General features: G+C 41.5%; 1 protein-coding gene across 11 annotated transcripts in view; it reads left to right on the top strand.

Moving 5' to 3' along the window:
- The window catches only part of robo2 (roundabout, axon guidance receptor, homolog 2 (Drosophila)), a 377,925-nt gene that overhangs the window by 267,563 nt on the left and 92,355 nt on the right, over positions 1-18,007 (top strand). For all 11 annotated transcript variants that reach the window (XM_032590720.1, XM_032590724.1, XM_032590723.1 and 8 more), the window contains exons 3-4: positions 16,293-16,450; positions 17,490-17,610. In XM_032590720.1, the coding sequence (XP_032446611.1) occupies positions 16,293-16,450; positions 17,490-17,610 (279 nt within the window). The remainder of the gene's footprint in view (positions 1-16,292; positions 16,451-17,489; positions 17,611-18,007) is intronic.

Below are 18,007 nucleotides of genomic sequence, written 5' to 3'. Positions count from 1 at the left end.
TCACCAGCTTTTGGTTGAAAGGTTTTCAGAAAAGAACAGATTTTTAGGATGATTCCTGGGTCTTGTTGTCCCCCCCCTTAGGATAGAATGTTATATAATAGTCACAGAGGTTTGGAAAAGTATTCCTGCAGCTTGGACTTCAAAGGTCTAAAAATCAGCCACAGACCCGCTGACTGACAGACCCGCCCACCAGGTCACATCTGTTTTGCTTCACAGGTATTGTTCAGTAAAGTAAGATTGGAGCATTGAAGGTGTATCGTGACTTTATAACACCTGTCAGTATCAATAAAAAAAAAAAGATCAAAGTCAGAATCGGCTGGTCAGGCGTTTTAAGGGTCGGTGATCGGCCAGAAAACAGCAATCGGTGCATTCCTAATACAAAGTGCAACCAAAACAATTGGTGACATCTATACAGAATTGGTTTGCTGGATTTTATGTACATGTCACACTAAAAGGGTCTGAATGCAAATTCACATGCCAGAAAAAGTGAAAATTCAGGAGTTTGAATAATTTTGAAACTTTTCCATGTCATGGACCCCAATCAGCAATAGATTTTGGGCAGGGGTCCACTTTACAAACCAACAGAAAATTCTACAAAATATGTAAAGAAGCATCAGTTTTTATTTAGATATGATAAATTCTACCTCAGACCTTCTGCTAGTTGGCCAGGAGTTGTTAGGGTTTGTGGGTCTGTTTCTTGACAGAAACTTCTCCATTTTGTGCTAGCTATGCTAACTTGAGAAGAAAATCAGCTTGATAAATCACCCAAATAGAAAGATGGCAAGTAACATTTCAATCATTTATTTTAAATTATATGTTATAGTATTGATTTAAAATCAGAATAGATTTTATATTCTAAATAAAAAAAAAAAAAAAACTTTATTAGATTCAGTTTTGTTATTTTTGCTTTATTTTTTCTCTTCTTCCCTCCAACGTTTTCCGAGGTCTCCCCAGCGCCGCCTGGTGGCTCTGGCCTTGAAGACCGCTGGGATGTAATATACTGAAAGATAAACATTGATGATGTGTTTTTAGGTCAGACTCGGACAGACCCAGTAACTGATTGATCCCTAATTGTTGTTTGATCGTCCCATTGATTACATGTTGCCCAGCAGCAACTGGTGAGGTGTGTGACCGGCTGCAAACCGGATCCTCCTACTGGGTCACATAAAATCCGGGCACTGTGTTGATAAGGGACACTCTATGCTAGCTCATCCACCTCCACCCCCCCCCCCCCCCCCCCCCCCCCCCCCACACAAGCCCGCACGCACACACCCAGCTTACACACTAACACACAGGCGGTATTTCTTTCCCCCTCTTCTGTCTCGGCTGCAGAATCTTTGCCCTGGAGAGCTTCGAGATCGCCGCGCTGCCGCTGAGCCACCGTCTTGTCCTTGCTATGTAGGTCATCGGTGCCCTGCAACGATATCTTATCCCATCTGCAGTGCAGTCGATACTGTTGACCAAACTCCACGCGGCCCCCCGGATTAGAAGCTGCTTCGTTAGCCACGTCTCTTCAGCTAAATAATTAACCGCTCGTCTCTGGGCCCTGAAGAGAACGCGTTTGCACCCACGCTGGAGGAAAACAGCAAAAAATAAAAATAAATAAATTAAAAAAAAATCATCCGGCAGAGGAAAATTTCCGAAGCAGAAAGCAGCAGGGGAAGAGGAAATGGAGAGGTTTAGACACAGCGCCCTGCGCTCATCCCGAGCATGGCAGCCACTGGGTGTGTTTCAGATTGTTTTTCCATTTGCATGATAATATGAGCGTGGATCGACTCACAGAGGCACACACAAGCTTTATGACATATAGACTAATGGTTCCAACAAGGCAGATTACCTGAATCGGGATCCTGGATTTTCCTCCATGCCCCCTGAAATGAATTAAATTCCCCTCATTAGCATGGAGGTTACATAAGCCTGGTGCACAGGTACATCATCCAGCTGCTGCAAGGCGCTAAGCTGATTACAGATGGAACTAAGACAATTACTCCTCTGAGCAGCAATTACGTTTAATTGGATTGTGGAATAAACAACTGGACTCTGATATGGATACTCCTCTAACGTGGCAGGTGTCATCTCAGGATTTCAGCAAATCTTACTTCACACACACGCATGCCTTGTAATCATTCCTCTGCGTGTACATGGGTGTGTTTTTCTTTTTTTATGAGCCAACGCGATGGACTCCGAGTCCAAATCTCTCCTCATTTCAGCGGAGCGCAGTCTGATCAAGTTGTTAGTGCTGTCGGTGAATTGCCCTGCCATGTGCCGGGCAAGTGTTTTCCATACAGACCGACAGACAGCGAAGGCACTTCAAAAAGTAATTTGTGTGTGTATTAGTGTGTGGTACTTAGGTGGGCCTAATGTAGCAGTGATTTGCTGAGCAGGCAGCAGCAGTGCAGCAATTTATTCCTTGTATTTAGATGTTATGTGCAGCGTTCAATCACACTTCAGTAGGCACGCGGGCGGAATAAGGCGCATCTTCAAGCTGATGGCTGTGCCGCTTGTATGGGAGGATTTTTCACATCCTCTTGCTAACTAAACGCTGAATTGGTTTTTCGCTTCAGTTGTTAACGGCTTACAAATATACTGTATGATACACTGCAAAAATATCTTCTGCCTTGAACGTTCAATTTTTTTTGCGTTGCAAGGAGTACAAGATTGTATCTGTTCTAGGGTTTTAGACCAATGCAAAGTAGTATATCTAAATAGAAAAAAATCTGCATCTCACATCACTTATTAGTAGAATTATTTTGGATATGTCTCTATTATATTTGAATTTTTTGCCCATTCTTCTTTGCCAACATGCTCAAGCTCAGTCAGGTTGGACAGAGAACATCTGTGAGCATAAATGTTCCATTTGCCACAAATTCTTAGGGTGTTTTCACACCTTATAGTCCAGTAGAATTAGTTTGATTGGGGACCAAAGCTGCAACATTTTGTACTAAAGTAGCAGCCTTAGTCATTTTTTGGCAAGTGATTTAGAAGTGTAAGAAAAATTACCATTTATTTCTTTCCAAAAGATGTTTTAGGGAAAAAATGACTTGGGTTAATAAAAACCTTTTCCACTCCTCGCCTATGGTGGCGTTGCACCAAGAGCTACTGAAGGAAATGACAGAAAACCTTTGAAAAAGACATTGAGCCCAACTTCCTTTTTCATGAAATGTAAACAAAAATGGAGTGGCGGTTGTAGGATTTCTCTTTTGTGTTTGTTAGCCATTTTTGTCCTGCTGGTGATAGACACACGGGTTTGTTTTGGTTATTTTAATGTTATTAGCTTACCGCTTTGCTGACCATCGTTTCCATCAACAGAAGGAAGTGACCTCTCAACTTGCGCTAGATCCTTCTTGATAGTGGTGCAGGTAGCTGAAGTACTCATCCTTGAGGTACTTTTCTCAACTCAAACAAAGAGAACATTCAACAGTGATGTTGGTACATTTCCAAGAAAAATACATTTTAACCAGGCACTTCGAAGAGATATTGATGAGGGAGGATGGTTTTATGTATTTGAAGAAGACGTGGGTCAACACATCCAGCAACCGAACATTTTGACTTATATTCTTTGCAAAACTGGTTATCCGGAAGTCCATCACCTTGTTTAGCAGTTCCACAGTAAATACTCTATTTCCTACTATGTTCTAAAAACATAGTAGGAAATGGAGTAAACTGATCGGATTGAAAAATACGACCCAAACAGAATACTGCTTAGTCATAATGACAACTACACAGCACCAGAAGAGAATTAGCTAAACGTCTTTTGCACTTCTAGAGACTCCTAAGATCACAACAAAGTGTAAAGAAAGGATAAAAAAGTGGATTTTTCATAAAATGTCCTCTCTAATGTGATTCTGATGGTTGTCCACAACCTGAGCTGTGGAATTCTGCAGCTCCTCCAGAATAACCAGTGATTCTGTTTGTTTGCTAACCATTCCTTCACAGAGCAGATGCACTGAGACTGAGACTAAAAACATTGTGTTCCTCTGGAACAAAATGGAGTATATTCAATACTCCATTTTGGAGTATTGAATATATAGTCAAATACTGTATATATATATATATATATATATATATATATAGAGAGAGAGAGAGAGAGTATATTCAAAAGTATTATTTTTACAAGTAGGCACTACTTTATTTAGGTGTGTCATATACAATTTTTCATAAAATGTATAAAATTGAAAGTTTGTGATGCAACAAATGTGAAAAAGCGAGTGCAGCATACATTAAAAGGCTCCTTCTGAAATGAAAACAAGTACAATCCATGAGTGAGGTTCTTGTAAAGACCATTCCTTTATTCAGTTTAATCTTTTTGCTTCTTTTCAACATCTCAGCTGTATGAAATGATCAATAAAATATTTAAACTTCTCTCCGTCTGAGCCGCATTTGATCCGACGCCCACCTCTCTCCGCCTGCTGCTTTATGTTCGCCGCTCTCGGCGGGCCTCAGCCTTTCCGTCGCCAAGAAAACGGCCCGACTCGCAGCGCTTGATGGATGTCGGGAAAAGTTTAACATCCTCTGCGAGATTCTGATCCAGAACCACTGGGCGGTTCCCCGGCGCAGAAAATGTGTCGCTTGTGATCTGCAGCGTGGAACAAAGTGTCCAAAGGTGTGGGATTCTTCCTTTCAGGCAGTATTGATTGAAGGACAAATGATCTGAAGAGCCCATTAGGAGGATTGGGGGGGTGAAGACTGTGAAGATCAGCTCTCTAATCATTATGCCTCATGCAGCGCTGCCTACAGCATCAGCCTCGCATGCAGATTTGAGAGTAAAGCAGAATGTAAAGCAGCGGGGTGTTGGGAGATCCATGTTCTTTTAAATCTTTGCTCAAACCTGCTTTCTGCTGTTTTATCGAGCGCCCACGTTGCATCCGGACCAATATACACACCACTGTAGGCTGCCTCTTTTATTTAGGTATGTATTTATTTATTAATGTTTGTCCGGCGGTGTGACACTCAAAATTGTTTGAATGTTAACAGATTTACTTTCACAATCAGAGCGTTACGGCTTTTCCCATGATGCTCCACTTGATATGTACCAAGTAAAACGACACAAACACTTTTATTTTCTCAGTGTTTTAAGCTAAACCAGACTAATTGTTTCTTGCTTTAGCTCAGGTAGAATTACCAAAATTATTTCTGTTTGCTAAATGCCAGAAAATATTTTGTTTTTAATTTTTTGTTTTTTGTAACTTTCCTCGAATTCAAGAGTTTACATCAGGGATAGCTGTCTTCTACAATCCATGATTTGAAACAAAAGCCTAATTGATTTCCTTCCACAGTTACTCAGTGTCTCTAAATATCTGGTTTCAACTTTATTTTAAAAAGTTTGGGTATTTTTTCAAATGTAGTGGACAGAGAAGGAGAAAAGAGAGGGAGAAATGTGGAGGAAAAAGTTTAAAAGGAAAGGAGATAGAAGTAGAGGAGAGAGAGAGAGAAACAAAGACAGAACACAAGTCAACACCCGGGAAGTCTGCGTCTAAACCTGCGGAAAGAGAAAAACAAAACTGAGAAACCACGACAACAAACATATGTATATATAATAATAACAGCTATAACATCAATGGAAAGTACATGGTACATGGCCGAGCTGAGAGAGTATCTAACAAACACCTGAAATTAAACATAAGTGTGCCTTCGCCACAACGAGCACAGGGAGACACCATAAAGCGTGGCACCGAATTTTTACGATGCGTCTCGGTATCGCGTTGGTGCGCGCGTCTCGATTGGCATGCAGGGAGGAGAAACGGGAGTACAGTAAACCGCAGCTGTTAAAAACTCCTCCTCTCCTCCTCCTGCTCGTCCTGCGGCACATTCGCACTCAGGGCTCAACGGGCCGCACCAGATAAAAGCCGCTCGACTCCAGCCGAGAGCTTAATTAAAACAGGGGCCGCCATCGCAGAGTGACACCTTTTACAAGCTCCTAACCGCTCGGTGTTCTCCGTTACTGCCAATCCAATTACAGAGCAAAACAATAAAACAGACACAGAGGAAGCTGCAGCAAGCACAGGGAAGGACAGAGAAGCTATTAGCGATTATATGGAGATTTGCACTGTGGACAACCAAACAGGATGCCGTAAGAGGTTTCAGTTCTAAAAATAAAAAAAGCGATGTCTGAGTTGGTGAGCTGCAGGGGATAAAAAGTCTTGTGTAAAAGTGTGTGTTTGAGAAGTCTATTAAAGTCTTCATGGGTTGAGTCCAGCTGCATCCTGGGAGTGTTTTTTTTCCCCCCTGTCGAAGGACACGACCTCGGTGTCATTACCTCAGAAGACGCACAAAGTTTATGCAGACATATGGACAGCATCGTCACCATCACATACAGCTCATAAAGGCACAGGAAGCTGTTTCCCCCCCCTTCCTTCAGATCAGGCTATGGAGCTTCACCTTCAGGTTGACAGATTGAGTCACAGCTGGACCTACAACATCTGTTCAGTTTATTGGCCACATGTGAACGCTGCATGGGGTTCAACTTGGTAACTATAGCACAGAGGGCGACAGGGTGTGATGGCAGGATTGTGGACAGTTCTAATACCTGAGGATGTGAAGGTGGGGAAGCTGAGAGTATTCAGGGGCTGGTTGTCAGAATCAAGAGGTGAGAAGTTATCGCTTCAAAACTACCAGAAAATCACCAACGTCATAAAGTTTAGGCCCCTTTTGACATGTTTTCCTACCAGGGACTTGGGACTTGAGCTGGCTGAAAGAAGCTTACTACACTTTTACCTCAGTAATGAGAAAGAAAGATGGAGCAAAATTCACAAAGTCTTTAGTTTTAGTCTGATTCAGATCCTCATCTGCTCTAGTGTTGTGTGGAGTCCCTCAGGGTTCAATACTTGAGTCTTGAGTGTTATGCATTAACCACGCTCATAGCGCCTTTTTATAGCACAATCAAGTGCCTGTTACCTTCAGTTGTTCTAAAAATGTCGCTTATATCGAGCATAACGTCGAAGAAATTTGACTTCACAATTTGAGACCTTGAACTTGGTCCTCTGTCTCTTTAAGAAGCTTCTGCTCTGTGACACCGCCTTAAGCACGTCGTCACAATGCTTTTCCTTTTGGCTGTTTACAACTTAATGCTTCCCCTTTAAAGAGAACTGTATTTAGTGGGGGTTTGTGGATTTTCTTAAGGTAAATATTACTGCTAGCATTCATTTTGTTAATATTGTAGCAGCAAAAGGAATACATTCAGAAAGTTGCTTTTCTGTAATTTAAAGCAATTAAATCAGGTTATTTTATTTATGTATAAATGCCATAAAACTGAAGGTTTGTGAATCCTAAAAATCTCCAGTGACAGTGAATCTCTAGTTGGCGTTGATCGAAACTTTTGTTTGTAGCAAATCAACCTGGACATTTTTCCCCAGTGATGCTGTAGAAAAGAAGCTGCTTCCTCCTCTTCCTCTCCGTGTCCTTCCTCTCTGATGCAGGAAGTAGACCCACCTGCTCCATGGCGACGCCCCGGTACCCCTGTCCGTGCTCTCTCTGTGCTCGATTTGGCAGGAAATCAATGCCTCTCTCTCATCTTCAGTCACCTCACCAGCCCCAACCCCACCTCTGCTCCCCTCCATTCGGTTCCCTCCTTTATGTCTTCCTCCCCCTTCCGGCTGCAGAGTGTTCGCTCTGGACCCGGCGCGAGCATGGACACGGCACCGAGCCTTATCGGCGCAGACACAAAGGCCCGCGGGCACATTGTTCATCAGTATCAGCCAGCTCCAGTTTCAGCACACCGTCTGCATCTGCCAAGCCTGTCCCAAGCCCCCCTAAATAAGACGGTGGAAAGAAAACCGGAGCGGCCGGCGAAATCATTCCGGGGCAAAAATACATCTTTAATAGTAGCAGTTGTTAATTACAGAAGCTGGAGAAGGGGGAAAAAAGATACAAAGGAGGATACAGCACGGTGTTATTTAATATGCAAATGTATTCCATTTTAGACACAATTAAGTGATTAGAAAGCTGTCGCTCTGCGCTCTTTCTTCTCATTGTCCTTACTTGTCTTTTTCTTTGCTTTTCACCGTGTTACCGTAATGAAGCCATTACTTCTTCAAGTGAATTTTAATGAGTTTTTAAATAACATTTTAATGAGATATACATTACCATAAAACATGGATTAGGCCAAATTGAATTTAGTCTGCGTGTGTATGTGTGTTTCCGTACTGTAACTTGCGTGTTGGAGCTGTTAAAGGGCGTAAAGGAAAAGAGGTTCATTAAGAGTTAATTGTATTGTTTCACAGGAGCAACAGTGCACATTTGTCCTGGCCAGCAGAGTGGCCCGCTGTGGTCCTGCTGTCATTACTGTGCTGCTCTGGGGCTTGTTAGGCCAAATTAAGGGTGCAGCTTGATAAATGAGCTTTGAACAACACTGCTCTTTAAATACAGATGTTTGTTTAGCCCTGTCTATTCAATCAGAGATGGAAGCATGCTATGACGTATGAGTGTGATGGAATGTGTTCCGTTTGTCTGAGCTCAGCCCCATCACCTCTTTGCTGCTCACCACCTTCATAGTTTGACCTTGATGAGCCAACAAACTGGCTTCTCCTGTTGCGAGTCAAATTGTGCCTTGCAAACGTATTTTTAAATCAACTGTTAAGTCTTTTTAATTACATATCTATCAATGTTGCACATTCAGCTCAGTCAGATGGAAAGCAACTTTGACAAGCGAGTCCCAAGGTTGCCACAGATTCAAAATGTAGGTTTGTACTTTGACTGGGCCCTTCTAAAGCTGCTGTCACACTGTTTCCTGTCTTGCCATAAATGCTGCCAATTTTGAAAAACCCATCTTACTTGACTAAATGTGAGGAAATGAAAGAGATATCTCTGAAACATCATCAGGTTTTTCATCTAAAAAGTAAGTGCCCCCCTCCTTTTGATGGATTACTGAATATTGCATGAGAATTGGGATCAATTTTGTGAAATTATTTATGAAAATGGATCAGCAAATAATATTAAATCTGTTGGCTTGAGATAAATATTATTATTCACTTTCTATTTCAACCATTCAGCATCCTGAGGTGAGTAAATCTTCTAATTTTGTTAGAGAAGTATTAGCTAGTTGCTAATGCAGGGTCATTAGCAATAAGGGACTCACACCAGCCATGTTTACTCCACTTTAATCAAAGTCTAGTCTGTTTGTCTGGAAAGTCCAGTTTGTTTGGGAAGGTGTGAACGCACAATCAAAGTCTAATCCAGACCAAAAAAGTGAACTCTGGTCCGCCTACAAACCTAGGTCTCGGTTCGGTTGAAGTGAACTCTGGCACAATTTAAATACATATATGAACGCCAAGTGGACCCAGTCTTGCATCTTTTCCAGCCTCTAGTAGGTTTTCATCTCAAGAATGTCACCCCCACCACCAGGATTCACTGCTCAGGGTGTGTTCACAGCAGTGTGCCCCGTTAGTTTTGTGCAAAAAAAAAGGCTAAAATTTGATCTCATCTGAAAAGAACACCATTTTTAAATTTATATGTGGTTCCACATAATTCAGAGACCAACTATAGTTTTTTTTCAGCAAGAAGTTTTTTCTTGCCCCTCTTCCATTGGACCAGTTCTGAAAGCCGCACCACAAAAAGTTGTTCAATGAACAGACTCTCCCACCTGAAGGGGTATGAATACTTTACAAGACGCAACGTTGTGCCTCTCTTTTTGCCTCACCAAACACAGAAGCTGTGTGTTTTCGCTCCAAGGTGCTATTAAAGATGCACATTTCATATGGTATCACCACCTGCATTTTTCCACCCTCCCTCCCTTCTTTCCCCAAGCACCCCCTGCCCCCACTATAAAATCAATGCCAGTCATATGATTTTCTTTACTTTTACTATTTCCAATTTTGCCTCTATCTTATCTGTGAAAGTGACAGTGTTATTTACAATCCCTTAGCGCAGGATTTGCAGATACTGAGAATGGTGCTGGTGATGCTATCGGATCTGCCAATGGTCTCTGGAGAATGACTGCGTGTGCACGTGCATGGCTTCATCTGCAGCCGTTGCAGAAACAGAGAGAGAGAGAGAGAAGCGAGGGGAAGACTAGAAGGAGGCGGGTCGGGGTGTATGGAACGCGTGGAAAACGATTAAGAGAAAATGGAGAAAAAGGAAAGTCAGGGAATGACCTCCAATGATGGTGAGAATAAGTCAGACATTGAGAGATGGTTATGAGCCGTGCTAATGATGAGGGGATGGAAGCCTCTCCTTGGCCTTGGGCACTGCCAGACGGACATATTTTTGCAGCTGTTTCCCCACTCTGACCTGCAACCCCCCCCTGTGGAGGAATATAAGAGATACGTGTGAAACTGGTGCTCGCCTGCCAGCTGAGGGGGTAATTTCTGCATCTGGATAGAGAGGCAAAGGTCATCTCTGGTCGGTGGGAGGCCAAACGAGCCGGTCGCAGGAAGCAGGAAGGGGTTTGCATCCAGACAAATTAGGCCTATCGGCTATCAGAGCGGTTTATGTGCTGTGGTATTATCCTTCTCCAGCCTTCAGCGTCAAGACTAATACAAACCATCAATGACAGCACACAGAGTAGATTTGGTGCATTTTGTCAACTGACATATATATTGTATCTTTTCTCTCGGGGCAGAATTGAAAACAGCAGCGTCGTGATAGCACTCTGCCGGATGAAGCGCAAAGAACACTTGAATGAAAAGATATTATAGCTTGGAGCAACTGCTCTGCAGCACTTTCCTTTTGTGTGTGCATGGTTTATTTTCTAATCAGAGTGTGCAGGGGAGGTGGCGAGTTTGACTGCCGGTGGTTTGGCCTAAGGGCTAGCCTTTGACCTGGGAGGATAGCTATAAAAGAGCAGGGGGTTATTTCATGTTGTAAATAGCAAACATATAAAAACAAGTCACAGACATTCCTTGGAAAAGTATGCATACCTGCTACTTTTGTGTTTTTTAGAAATATTTATCTTTTGACTATAAGAGTGATGTGAAAGTCAAAAATAGGACTTTTTGAGATTGTGGTGTAAAGAGCAACCTTCCAAAGCCCCACGCTCTCCTGTGGATGTGTTTTTCAGCACTTATCTTTGTATGCAGGCTTGCTGCTTCATTCAAGGTTTCCCACTAATCTTTCTGACAAGCAGTGTCATCCTGCAGAAAGAAATGTCTCGTGTTATAGGAAAGGGCGGCGAATTCTCCCAAATCTTACTCCTCATCCTGTCCTTGCTGGCCACCTCTGTGCAGTGATGCATTTTGTTTGCATTGTAAAATCACAGTGTCCATTTGAATCTTTGTGCACCAAGTCTGTCTTGGGTAAGATCTCACCTGCACTGCTATGTAAAAGTTTTTGAATTTCACAAGTTTGGTGCTTGTTTATATTCAACCCGCTTGACTCCAACACTCAGCATAACAAATTGCCTTCAGAAGTTGTCTAGGGACACTGTTACACAGTGGTGTAAAGTAAAGAGGTAGCTGCGCTAACCCTACAGCACTAATCATGAACCTTAGTTCCGCTAACATTAAAGCGCTGTTGCAACATGGTATTTAGCAGAAGCTAATGTTACAGTGATCATTTCAACATACAGTACAGACCAAAAGTTTGGACACACAATTGTGTCCAAACTTTTGGTCTGTACTGTATATTGTTTGTCACAGATGAAACATAATTTGCAGGACCGGATCACAGGTGGAAAATGTGATGAGTACCAACTACAAAGATCTAAAAACAATTCATATGTATGTATATGTTTTTTTAGTGCCCCTGGTTGTGTGTTCATGTAAGTGTTTTTGGTATGCTTCATTTGTTGATACTTGCTACTTGCTCAATAAAAATTCTTTAGAAAAAAGAGAGAGGAGAGAAAACGGAACAGTCTTCTTTCACCTCAAAGTAAGAACATTAATATAAACGTCTGAGAATTCTTAGCAATGTCAAACCTTATTCAACTGAGTTTACAAAACGGCCACCGAGAAGTATTGCTTTAGAGGAAGCTAATTGTGCTAAACGTTTTCAAAGTTAGCCAAAACGCTAATGTGCTAAATGAAAAATTAGCTCCACTATTAGTGTGTTAGCAAAGGTCTGCCCACCACTGCTGTTAGGCATCTTTTTTCTTTCTCTATTTAAACGCTATTACACCAAGTATGTTGGTGGCCTGTGCCGCGTCAATCAGGCACCAGAAGTTTCCCTGTTGGCTTCTGGCAGAAGGCTGCTATGTTAGAGTAATACAATATGATTTGAAAAATAATTGCATGGTTGTCTCTTTTGTGATACGGTTTTGGCATAGAGTCAGAGCCAACTGAAGAGAGTTGAAATTTCACCGCGGTGTTGATGCTCCTCCATTCCTGACTGAACTCCCCTGATACTATGGAAATAAATAACTTCAAGAGTGCATATTAATATTTCTCAAACAGAGGTTCGTTTTTAGCCCACAGCTGGATCGACAGATGTACACCTAACCAACTGGGGCGTTTAAATATATATATTTATTTAAAAAAGCATAAATATTAATAAGCAAGTAAGCAAGATGGCAGAGTTTGTGGCCTACTGGAGCTCTGCAGGAGGTGGGATGTTTTTAGCTGAAGAAGAGCTGAATGTTTCAGGGGGATAGAAAGTCAATTGCTCTACGTCTGTTGGATGATTTGGGTCTAAATGCCTACAGGGCCTTAGTGTTGGGAGCCACAGTTCATCTTCTGACAGCGTATGCACAGACCCACTTAATGATGCAACCATATCTAATGCAGCTCACGTAGAGTAACAAGACAAGAAAATAAATAAATATATAAATGAAATGCCTGTGTTATGATGGTAATATGAAAACATTTGCTTGCCTTATGATTCCTGACAGAGTCTCACAGGGAGGCGCCTTCAGGCAGTCATGGTACTGTGGAAATACCTGCTGATTCTGTTATGAAGAACTCCAGATGGGCAGGAGTTTTGAGCGTTTGTTCCTTCTGTGGAATGAGGCCTTACTGTTTTTAATACTTTTAAAAATTCATTTAAATCAGTTTCACATCAACATCGTGCGGGGTTCATCTGGTTCGTAAAACTGCAATGGAAACACTTTTGTCGCATTACACGAGTCACACTGGTTTGTACACAGGAACACATTTATTTGTAGAAACTGGCCTCCTTGGACAATGTTCTCACATCTTCTCACAGTTCATAAAAAGTTGTAATTCAAAACTGTTGAATCCATAGCTCTTCTGTAAAATCACTGACTGACTATATTTCATATAAGTATTTACATTCGTTGCCGCCATGATCTTTAATGACTAAGACTTGAACAGACTTATTCTCGTGTGGGTTTTTTTGCGTTTCTTATTTATTGGAAACACCACATTTCCGAAATTCTGTTTTTTTGACGCTAGCAGAATATCAACAAAGTTTTGCACACTTTTGTTAGTTAGCTAGTGAACATTTTATGAGATAAATGCTGCTCGTGGTGTACTGGTTCGTTTAACAAAATTGATTGTTGAAAACAGGGATAGTCGAGTGTTGCATCAGGACAGTGATCCCAGTTTGGTCCATACTGAACTTCTTTAAAAATTCGTAATCTTTATGCTTTAAACTTTCACTTATCTCCAACTGATTATGTCCTCAGACCAAAAAAATACAATGTGATTAGATTTAGGCTGGGAGCAAGTGTTTGAAAATTTTAGACCAGAACAGCATCACTGGAATGACTCCGCCTCTCATTTGACTTGTAACTATACCTGCCAGGTGTTGTCACGGTTACCCATACCCACACTTAGTGCAAACATCATCTCTCGTCAACAGGTGCATGTTTGTACTGTATGTGTCGGATCTTATTTAAGCATGTACTGTCTCCTCTTTTGTGTTTTGTTTGCGTTTGTTCCCTTCGTCATGTTTATGTAGATTGCGGGGTAAGAGAGGCATTTACCATGACACAATGTGCCACAACAGATTAGATTAGACAGCGAGGCATGGGCGCCGTAATGATGCACCTAACGCATGTTTCTTTTGTCGCCGTTCTGTTTCAAAGGAAATTGATTCCGACAAAAATCCCACGGGTGCTATCAGCGGTGAATGGGAGAGAGCAATTAAAGCCGACGTGATATTGAAAACTCCGGTCCGCACCAGGCTATGATTTTTAAACCGCAGGATGCCTGTTTGTAATGCAAATACAGAGAGCTCAGAAACGGTGGCCCGGCTAGGGGGGGTCCGGCGCGCTGGAGTTGGCTAATTACCTTAGCTCTTTAGATTAGAGGGCAGCCCTGCGTAAGAGGAGTGAAAATCTCCATCTCTGTCTCCTCTGTATTCTCTTGCAATTCCCCCTGTGTAAAGGTTTCATTTGAATTCATGTCACACAAAAGTCCTATTCTCTGCGCCCTCTGTGTATCCCTAGAATAATTGGGTTGAAAGCATCCTCCCTTCCTCCAATCCGCCGGCCCTTGGTCTAAATAAATAAATAAGGAGACAATGGCCGCAGCGTTTTCTGCAGAGAGGGTAAGGAGAGCAAATGAAGAGATGAGAGAAGCCGGGAGCGCAGGGACCAGTTATCCCCTCTTATAACCCCGACCGTCCCCGCCGCCGCCTACCGCCCCCGCATGGAATTTGCATAAGGACCTGTGGTGCTGCCCTTAATTTAGCCCTCCTTAAGCACCTTCAAATACCCACCCAACAAGCCTCCATCCTTTTATCCATCAGAGAAATGGTGTGCCCTTCTCTGCTTCAATAATGGAATAAAGACTGACACTGAAATTCCTAAAGAGCTCCGTCAAGGATTAGATTCGTTATAGATTTTAAAAAATCAGTTTCAATCCACGTGGCAGGTGAGGAGGAGCAGGTTTATATCTTTAAACTACTTTTCATGGAGTGTTTTTTTGTTGTTGTTGTTTTTCATGTTTTCTCATTACCAAGGTTGCCTCCTGTTCTGGGGTTATATCGCTCATTGGTTCTGTGCCTGATTGTCTTTTAGCATTTGCATTTGTTTGCGCATCGGTGTGTGTCTGTGTGTCTAGCGCTCCCCGTCTGATAATGAGCTGCTGTTGTGTGTTTCTCTGAACACTCCGCGGGGCGAGAGGTTATCTCTCTAATGAAAGGCCTACCTGGGGGGTGATTAGACACAAGGCCACAGTTGTTCATCCGACCACCCACTGGCTTTTTGTGTGTTAGCGAACGTTTGGATGTGTGTAGGGGTGTACGTGTACATCACTACCAAAGTGAAGCAGCCCTGTTAGCCTTCACAAGTGAATGACACCAGGCTTCAGGGCATTCTGCTTCTGTTTGTTCTGCTGCTTCCACTGGGACCTCCATTAGCTCCAATTAGCTTTCGCTTTGCTTTGCCCAGTCAGATGAAGCTGCATATTCCATTTTAATGGCTCAGATAGACCCTGCAACATTTCAAAGTGCAGGGTGCACACAAAAAAATACATAAGAATGAATTTTGAAAAGACTTTTCCTCTCCTGCTCTGAAATATACACTTTGCTAATGTAAAGCACCAACAAGAGTTCAGTGTATTTGATCAGTGTGTTTTATCAGTATTTTACAGTAGTGCCCAATGAAATAAATGACAAAATGCATAATTTTCAACTGTTTTTGACAAAATAAAAAGAAAGTGTACCATAACTGCAAATTTGTTTGCAGTTATGGTACACTCAGTATTCACAGATTCTATTATCCATTCACAATTTTTCCATGGAACATAACTTTAAAGGAATTATGAACAATTTGCCATTTCTGGGGATTTTTTCTAAAATATTTGAAAGACAATGCTGAAATGCTTAGACTTATACGCAATAGTACTTGGCTGATATTTGCAAAACAGCAGTCCAAGAGTGCCATTCGTTTTCCTTGGCACTGATTGGCTGTACACTCAAGAACAGAAATAAGGAAGACTGTCGACATTAGTTTCTGTGGTCTAAAGATGGATTCCACTGCATATTAATGTTTATAAATATATATTTAGTGTTTTAAGTAATAAAATTAAGGTTGACCTATTTTGAAAAACCTGGGCCGATTTTGATATCTGATATAAAAATCATTGTTTTTCGTCATATCTAATTTTTAGCTATGTTTTATATACTTCACCACCTTTCAAAAAAAATGACCATGCCCCTGACTTGACCACTGCTTGTCGTCTTCAATTGAACATCCTACAATCCCGCCCTGCATCACTACCACTGTCACATGACCAAACAAAAACCACACGGCCAACTGGCTCCACTCTCCATCCAGAAACAAACGACATCAAGAAATAAATATCGGCCCAGTATTATCTATCGAACCGATAGCTATATGTTAAAACATGACTAGTATCATACCAGGGGTCCATGCTATTTTGAAGTTTGTGGTTTTAATGTAATGAAACTTGCAACAGTTCACTTTTCCCTAACCAAGCGGCTCTTTGTTCACACAGTGCTGCGAGATGACTTCAGGCAGAATCCTACTGATGTGGTGGTGGCGGCAGGAGAGCCAGCAATACTTGAATGTGTCCCTCCCAGAGGTCATCCTGAACCCACCATCTACTGGAAGAAAGACAAAGTGCGAATAGATGACAAGGAAGACAGGGTCACTGTGAGTATTGTTATAGACGATCTGAACAAACAGAAACATCAGTATCAGCTGTTAAACTGTAGAAATTCCAGCTCTAAGACTGTTTTCACAAACCCAAACTTCAGTTTATTTTTCTGGGATTTTATGGTCTGACAAAGAGCAATTAAAATGAAATCTAGTTGTTCTGTGAAAGTCTCAGGGTTGTTAGAGAACTGTAGTGAAGACATAGTCCTATGAAGACCCCAGCAAAATGCCATACATGTTGGTGATATCATTATGGAGATGTTCCCACTACAATGTTCAGTCCATCATCTGCAAATGGAACAAATGCAAACTGAAAGATAGATAAACAACCTGGTAACCGTTTCTCTTTCCTGCAAGACAATGATACTAGATATATACAGTAGGAGCCACAACGGAAAGGATTAAATCAAAACAGCCATGTGTTGGAACGGTCCAGTCAAAGTCCAGATCTAAATTCAATTTAGAGACAGTGGCACAGCTAATGAAATTAGTTGTCCATTTATGTATTCTGTCCAAATGGAATGAATTTCATTTGTTTTTCAAAGAAGAATGATTAAAATAATTTACTCTCTACATGTGAAAAGCTGATCGATGCATTTCTTTAAAGACTTGCAGCTAAGTACAGAGGAACCCCTGGTATTCACGAGGGTTAGGAACAACAAATAGTTAAAATTTGAGACTCTCTCAAAAAACTCTTATACATGCCTATTTTACACAAATGTAATTCTCCCCTTTTCAGAAACCAGTGGTAAAAAACAAAAATAATCTTCAGTATTGATGGCTGAAAATGTGTGATTTTCCTTCCACTTTACAACATACACTACTTTACGTTGCTCTGTCAGTAAAATCCCAGCAAAATTCTCTGAGGTTTGGATTTGTAACTTGCTGAGCTGTAATGTTAAAGTTATTTTGTTGGTGTGTACGAAACACCTTTTGTCCCAAATGAACTTACAAGGGACGACTTTACTGAATAAAAGAAAAAAGTCAGTGTAAAAAAGTAAACATCTGGAAAATGTTATTTGTTTTTCTCCTTTAGATTCGAGGAGGAAAGCTCATGATCTCAAACACAAGAAAGACTGACGCTGGCATGTATGTGTGTGTGGGCACCAACATGGTTGGAGAACGGGACAGTGAGACGGCACAAGTAACAGTGTTTGGTACGCATTATTTCCTGATTTTCCCTGAAACATCTATTTGTGTAAAGGATTAAATGATACAGTGCTACTATGTACATACCTTCATGAAAATAATGGCTTTGGCCAGGTACTCTCAGAATTTGATTTTAAAGCTCTGTTGCTTAGACTTTGTTGCCAGATCTGTCCTGCTGGGCTGCATTCAGTTATATGACTTTTTATTTTCAGAGTTGCTATTATGTTGTCATGACATAAAGCAGGGCTGGAGTGAAATGGACCATAGAAGCTAGATGGTAGTTGTTTAGTTTCAGTGTTGGCTTCAGGGGAATATTCCAAAATTTCTCTCTTGTTTGTTGAAGAACAGAAGTAAGAGACTGGCAGGACAATGAAGGATAAAAAAAGTAAAAATAAAGGATTATAA

The sequence above is a fragment of the Xiphophorus hellerii genome, chromosome 18 (genome assembly GCF_003331165.1).
Source record: "Xiphophorus hellerii strain 12219 chromosome 18, Xiphophorus_hellerii-4.1, whole genome shotgun sequence".
NCBI classification, from domain to species: domain Eukaryota; kingdom Metazoa; phylum Chordata; class Actinopteri; order Cyprinodontiformes; family Poeciliidae; genus Xiphophorus; species Xiphophorus hellerii.
Note: the sequence above shows the minus strand (reverse complement) of the source record. Positions and strands in the feature narration are given on the sequence as shown.